Source organism: Salmo trutta, chromosome 12 (assembly GCF_901001165.1).
Source record: "Salmo trutta chromosome 12, fSalTru1.1, whole genome shotgun sequence".
Taxonomy (NCBI): Eukaryota; Metazoa; Chordata; class Actinopteri; order Salmoniformes; family Salmonidae; genus Salmo; species Salmo trutta.
The window spans coordinates 3,615,018-3,622,598 of NC_042968.1; the positions used below are offsets into that span (position 1 = coordinate 3,615,018).

General features: G+C 41.1%; 1 protein-coding gene across 1 annotated transcript in view; it reads left to right on the plus strand.

The window, feature by feature from the left end:
* Nucleotides 1–5,351, plus strand: part of kcnk5a (potassium channel, subfamily K, member 5a) — a 54,710-nt gene extending 49,359 nt beyond the window's left edge. Inside the window, exon 5 of the mRNA XM_029766856.1 lies at nucleotides 3,609–5,351. Coding sequence (XP_029622716.1) covers nucleotides 3,609–4,558 — 950 coding nt within the window. The 3' untranslated portion in view covers nucleotides 4,559–5,351. The remainder of the gene's footprint in view (nucleotides 1–3,608) is intronic.
* The last annotated feature ends 2,230 nt before the right edge of the window (nucleotides 5,352–7,581 follow it).

Consider the following 7,581-nt stretch of genomic DNA (forward strand, 5'->3'; position numbering starts at 1 on the left):
GCAGTCTGCAGGTAGAAAATATCATGATTAAAAATAAATATCCTGTAAAATCCCATTGGCTACACATTGCCTGTCTGTAACAAACTTTAAACATTGTATCAACTATCAACTGTGTCCGGCCTGATTTGCAACACTGTATAAAATATTCTGGGCCCTATCAAGAGTTTCTTGCGCCAGTGAGCTTGGGACAGACAAAACTGTAGGCTATTTCTGCAAGGGATTAAAAGTAATCAGGTGTTTCCTGAAGTTTCCACTCGATCAGAGCATTACATTTTTCCCTTTCATGCCGAGTGGTTATCAAAAGGGAGAGAGCTGTAAATATTTTCTACTACATTAACAAGCTATTGTCATTCTCAATGGATTCTAAAAACATACTTCATTTACTTCCTGTTTTGAGGTGAAGAAAAAAATGACTTTGAAGCTCCAAAGTTAAGACAGTTTATAGGCCTACATTTGCGCGCAGGCCAGGTAGCCTATGCCTACTTCTATATGCGTAATCAGGCGCGTGTCCTTAACATTGTCAGGAGTGCTCCAAACAATACACAATGAATAAATTGACAACTCGTAAAATTGAATGAAAAAAGTTACATTTGTTTCTCAAGTGTTGCATATGTTGTGAGCTCTGCAAAAGTGTCCCGACAATATGAGAACGGTAATCGACTAATATTAATATATATGGAATGCATTAACAGAATTTACGGTAACCGAACAAACGTACTTTATTAATGGGAATTAACGGTCAATGTAAGCTACAACTGGTGATATACAGTATGTAATGGGGAATTGATTGACAAACATGTAAAGGGCAAATGATTCCGACAATTAATTTATGAAACAATGAATGTGCATGAAATGGTGGGAGAGTGCATTCCTGAGAGAGATGTGCCTTATAGATCTTAGCTCATTTCACTTCTTATTGGACCGTGGCATCCCCAAGGCCTCCTCAATGGATTAGTCCACTGAGACGGGTGCAAATCAGACTGGTGTTACATGCCATAAAAAATATCTATTTGCGACTGCTCGCCTAAAAAAATTTACCAAACAAGAGTTGCGGAGTTGAAAAGAAAAAGCCATATCTCAGACTGGCCAATAAAAATAAAAGATTAAGATGGGCAAAAGAACACACACACTGGACAGAGGAACTCTGCCTAGAAGGCCAGCATTCTGGAATCGCCTATTCACTGTTGACGTTGAGACTGGTGTTTTGCGGGTACTATTTAATGAAGCTGCCAGTTGAGGACTTGTGAGGCATCTGTTTCTCAAACTAGCCACTCTGATGTACTTCTCCTCTTGCTCAGTTGTGCACCGGGGCCTCCCACTCCGCTTTCTATTCTGGTTAGAGACAGTTTGCTCTGTTTTGTGAATGGAGTAGTACACAGCGTTGCACTAGATTGTCAGTTTCTTGGCAATTTCTCGCATGGAATAGCCTTCATTTCTCAGAATAAGAATAGACTGATGCGTTTCAGAAGAAAGGTCTTTGTTTCTGGCCATTTTGAGCCTGTAATCGAACCCACAAATGCTGATGCTCCAGATACTCCACTAGTCTAAATAAGGCCAGTTGTATTGCTTCTTTAATTAGCACAACAGTTTTCAGCTATGCTAACATAATTGCAAAAGGGTTTTCTGATGATCAATTAGCCTTCTAAAATGATAAACTTGGATTAGCTAACACAACATGCCATTGGAACACAGGAGTGATGGTTGCTGATAATGGGCCTCTGTACGCTTATGTACAGTTGAGGTCAGAGGTTTACATGCACCTTAGCCAAATACATTTAAACTCAGGTTTTCACAATTCCTGACATTTAATCCTATTAAAATTTCCCTGTCTTAGGTCAGTTTGGATCACCACTTTATTTTAGGAATGTGAAATGTCAGAATAATAGTAGAGAGAAATTATTTATTTCAGCTTTTATTTCTTTCATCACATTCCTAGTGGGTCTGAAGTTTACATACACTCAATTAGTATTTGGTAGCATTGCCTTTATATTGTTTAACTTGGGTCAAACGTTTCAGGTAGTCTTCCACAAGTTTCCCACAATAAGTTGGGTGAATGTTGGCCCATTCCTCCTGACAGAGCTGGTATAACTGAGTCAGGTTTGTAGGCCTCCTTGCTCTCACACGCTTTCTCAGTTCTGCACACACATTTTCTATAGGATTGAGGTCAGAGCTTTGTGATGGCCACTCCAATACCTTGATTTTGTTGTCCTTAAGCCATTTTGCCACAACTTTGGAAGTATGCTTGTGGTCATTGTTCATTTGGAAGACCTATTTGCAACCAAGCTTTAACTTCCTGACTGATGTCTTGAGATGTTGCTTCAATATATCCACATAATTTTCCTACCTCATGAAGCCATCTATTTTGTGAAGTGCACCAGGCCCTCCTCCAGCAAAGCACCCCCACAACATGATGCTGCCACCCCCGTGCTTCACGGTTGGGATGGTGTTCTTCGGCTTGCAAGCCTCCCCCTTTTTCCTCCAAGCATAACAATGGTCATTATGGCCAAACAGTTCTATTTTTATTTCATCAGATCAGAGGACATTTCTCCAAAAAGTACGATATTTGGGCCCATGTGCAGTTGCAAACCATAGTCTGGCTTTTTTATGGCGGTTTTGGAGCAGTGCCTTCTTCTTTGCTGAGCGGCCTTTCAGGTTATGTCGATATAGGACTCATTTTACTGTGGATGTAGATACTTTTGTACCTATTTCCTCCAGCATCTTCACAAGGACCTTTGCTGTTGTTCTGGGATTGATGTGCACTTTTCATGCCAAAGTACGTTCATCTCTAGGAAACAGAACGTCTCTCCTTCCTGAGCAGTATGATGGCTGCGTGGTCCCATGGTGTTTATACTTGCGTACTATTGTTTGTACAGATGAACTTGGTACCTTCAGGCATTTGGAAATTGCTCCCAAGGATGAACCAGACTTGTGGAGGTGTACAATTTTTTCTGAGGTCTTGGCTGATTTCTTTTGATTTTCCTATGATGTCAAGCGAAGAGGCACTGAGTTTGAAGGTATGCCTTGAAGTACATCCAGAGGTACACCTCCAATTGACTCAAATTATGTCAATTAGCCTATCAGAAGCATCTATAGCCATGGCATCATTTTCCGTAATTTTCTAAGCTGTTTAAAGGCACAGTCAACTTAGTGTATGTAAACTTCTGACCTACTGGAATTGTGAATTATAAGTGAAATAATCAGTCTGTAAACAATTGTTGGAAAAATTACTTGTCATGCACAAAGTAGATGTCCTAACTGACTTGCCAAAACTATAGTTTGTTAACAAGAAATTTGTGGAGGGGTTGAAAAACGAGTTTTAATGACTCCCAATCTAAGTGTATGTAAACTTCCGACTTCAACTGTAGATATTCCTTTAAAAGATCTGCATTTTCCAGCTACAATAGTCATTTACAACATTAACAATGCCTACACTGTATTTCTGATCAATTTGATGTTATTTTAATGGACAAAAAATTTGCTTTTCTTTCAATAACAAGGACGTTTCTAAGTGACCCCAGACTTTTGAACGGCAGTGTACCTTTTTCGAAAAATTGGACATTGACATTTGTACATACTCAAACTTTCCCTTCCTGCTTTTCTTTATTCAGGCGTGGATCCAAATGCAGACTACCCAACTCTGTACCGTTACTTTGTGGAGGTGTGGATTTACCTGGGTCTGGCCTGGCTCTCCCTGTTTTTCAACTGGAAGGTGCGCATGGTCGTGGAGGCCCACAAGGCTCTGAAGAAACGACGCAAGCGGCGCAAGCTCTCCCTTGACGAGCTGAGGCACTACAAGGAGAGCCACAAGGCCCTCCACCTGCCGCCCACCGCCAACGACGTCAACATCTTCAGCTTCCTGTCCAAGAAGCAGGAAGGCTACAACGACCTCATCAAACAGATTGGTGTCAAGAAAGATGGTGGCGGGGACCACTGTGACAGTAATGACGCCAGTAACAAGGCCAAGGAGGCGAACCGCTCCCAGAGCTGCATTGACACGGTTACCTGCAACGGCAACACTATCCTCAGCCTGGACCGCTCACCGCGGCAGAAGCGGCGCTACAGCTTCAGTGACCGCGTCACCGTGGCCTTCTCGAAGTCCAAGAACTACCTCCTGGGCTCGGAAAATGGGATGCTGCTCACAGAGGACCATGGGGAGGGTGATTTGGACGGGGACCAGGAGAGGATGTACGAGAACCAACTGGACAAAGAGGTGGACCAGGAGAGCGGAGTTGGCAGCCTGGGCGGTGGTGGAGGCTGCGGTATGGGTGGCCGACGGCTGTGGGACTCCAAAGAGTACCAGTCCCTGATCTTCCAGAATGCGAACATCACTTTTATTGATGAGGAGAACGTCCTTAACAACAACCTGGAGGATGAGGATGACGATGCTAAAGCCAAGCTGTCAATCACCACGTGCGACGAAAATGTAGAGACTGACTCCAAAGAGGAGCAGGGCTCTGAATCAGAAGAGTCCGTGTTCACCAGCGATGGATCAGAACATGACCACTCTTATGAGAAGCTTGTGGAGGAATATTCAAAGGAGGACAACACAGAGTCCTGAGGAACTGAACTAGACATGGAATAATCCTTCATGTCATTGCTATGACACATTTTTTTTTTTTACAATTTAAGGCATAGCCACATTCTCGTTGAACTTTGATCTAATGAAGGAGAAATCTTTTAATATTCTGTTAAAATGAAAGACTGTGAAATGAACATTACAGGTTTTATGTCTATCACTCTGGTGCATTTTTTCAGATGTAAGTGGTATATTGCCCGTGTCTTATCTTCAAAACCTTTCATTGGAGTTGAACACATCTTTCATCGCCGAGTCCTGGAGTCTTTCATGCTATTTTTTCTCAAATACCATGACAACATTTTGCTTAGTCACCAATACATCAGATAATAACAGGCTCACCGTTTAGTCATTTTAACTAACATTTAATCCAATAGCAGAAAATACATTATACCATTTTCAAAACGGATATTTTTGAAGTGCTGAATCGAAGGAATAATAAATCGTATTGAAGAATAGTGGCTGATGAAGGATGACAATGGACAATGTAGTAACTAGGCACTATACAATTTTGTTTCAGTAGTCTTCAGTTTTGAGCATGTTAATTCGGTTATAGTTAAATTAAGAAATTACAAGAAAATCATATAAAAAGTAATGAAAAGCAGATACTTGGAGTGGACAAGTGACTGTGAATTTGTTTGTAAATGCACTTAGTTTTGAAACAAACATTTTTATGAAATGTTTAGATTTTTGTGCCAAGAATTTTGAAAGTGTGATAGATGCTTTTGAAAATTGCACCAGAGTGATTAAAAAAGATGAACAGTCTTCCCTCAAACGATCAAATAATGTGCCAACCTCTGGTTGGTTGAGTGTCTACTTTAAACAATGAGTTTATGAACTTATTAACTCCTTCTGGTTATAGACTAAATGGAGTGACACCTATGGACGTATAGATAAAGTTGTCCTACATTAATTCACTACTGTTTTCAGAAGATATGGTCGTCTTACATTTGTTTGAAACAAGATTGAGTTTTTCAATCAATTTGAGATGACGCCTTAGTCTTTTGCTCAAAGGTTAATAGGAAATAGCAAGGGTGAATACATTTTTCAGAGGATTGCTCCTGGCTTCTTTGATTTATATTCACCATATTGGTGTTTTTTTGTAATATTTATACAATGAAGGAAAAAGCAGCCCTTTTGTTAAAGGGGCAATCCACAGTTGCTACATACATTTTTGGACTTATACATTAATGATATACACTGAGTGTACAAAACATTAGAAACATCTTCCCAATATTGAGTTGCACCCCTTTTTTGCTCTCAGAACAGCCTCAATTCGTCGGGGCACTACAAGCTGCCGAAAGCGTTCCACAGGGATGCTGGCCCATGTTGACTCCAATGCTTCCCACAGTTGTCAAGTTGGCTGGATGTCCTTTGGATGGTGGACCATTCTTGATACACATGGGAAACTGTTGAAACCCAGCAGCGTTGCAGTTCTTGACACACTCAAACCGGTGCGCTTGGCACCTACTACCATACACGGTTCAAAGGCACTTAAATATTTTGTCTTGCCCATTTGTCCTCTGAATGGAGCGCACACACACAATCCGTGTCTCAATTGTCTCGAGGCTTAAAAGTCTTTCTTGAACGTGTCTCCTCCCTTCATCTACACTGATTGAAGTGGATTTAACAGGTGACTTCAATAAGGGATCATGGCTTTCCCCTGGTTTCACCTTGTCAGTCTGTCATTGAAAGAGCATGTTTTGTACACAGTGCATACTCATTGATTCTTGAAGAATATAACTTTAAATAACAGCTGTCGTACCCCATCCCTAACTTGTTTTACTCTAGTGTTTGTAAACAGTAAATGTAAACAAACACTTTAGCCTCAAAACATGGCTAAAACTATGTTATATCATGGATGGTTCGTCCTTGTATCCATAGCTCTGTCTATGAATTTAAGAGTGGTTACATTTCTACAGCCCCCTCCCTCAGCTTTTTTCCAAAACAGTGGTGGGTTGACTGCTTTGCAACCATTTCAATTGCGCATTGGCCCACTTTAATTGCATACTGGCGTAAATGTCTCTCATTGCACAATTTCATCAACTGATGAGTGCAGTGTAAAAACCATTTCAATGCAGATCAATGTTGACCACCTGAGCCAAGCCCTTGTCCTTGAAGAGGTTGAGTGGGTTTGCGTGCAATTTTCCCTCTCCCTTTGTTTTCTTATCATTTCTTTGTTTCACTAAGTGAAACCCATGTTTACTTTTAATGTCTGAGATTGATGTTTGTTTGACTGCATCTTTTAGGGGTCAAATTCTGAACATGAATAACATTTTGAGAACTTCCTGAACCAATTAAATCCAACCTGGAAAGTGAAACCTTGAAGTCTTTTTTTGAACCAATGCAGAGTAGACTTGCGTGTAAAATAGGGATTAGTGTTCCATTCGACATTTCAGTCAAAAGGTGGGATATCCATAAGTGCCCCCTTCATTGTATTCATGCGATGCGTTCTTACACGCTAGTTCTGCGCCACGGCACAGAACCACCTTGAGTTTAGAGTCTGCTTTCCTAGTGTACATTTTTTATTTTTTTTACTCTCTCACTTTGTCTCATGGCTTTTTCTCTGTAATTCTTTTGTAAAAATGTTATGGTACCTTGCCTCTTTTGAATGTTGAATCGGTCTTCGTAAGGAATTTCCCCAGTCACAATATTCATTTTCTCACGTAATCTCTCCTCCCTTTTTATTTACTGTCTCCCTTTTGAGAGACCTTTCGTATTTGCCATGTAAACATTGGAAAAGTGCCCATCAGTAGCCACCCACTCTGCATTGTCCAGGACATGGCCTTGCTGCCTGTATTTACTCTTGGGGGCTCGTGCTGGTGTGAATGCCTGAAATGTAACTCATGTGGGCGGTCAAGGTTAACACGTGACGCTCCCTTAGCATAAGGTTAGTCATGAGACAAGGAGGCAGCAATGTCAGTGTTCACTGTTTTCCTCCGTGTTCATCCACAGCGATTGCTCCCCCCTCCCCCCGCACAAAAACCTTACTCTGCATATTATATAAG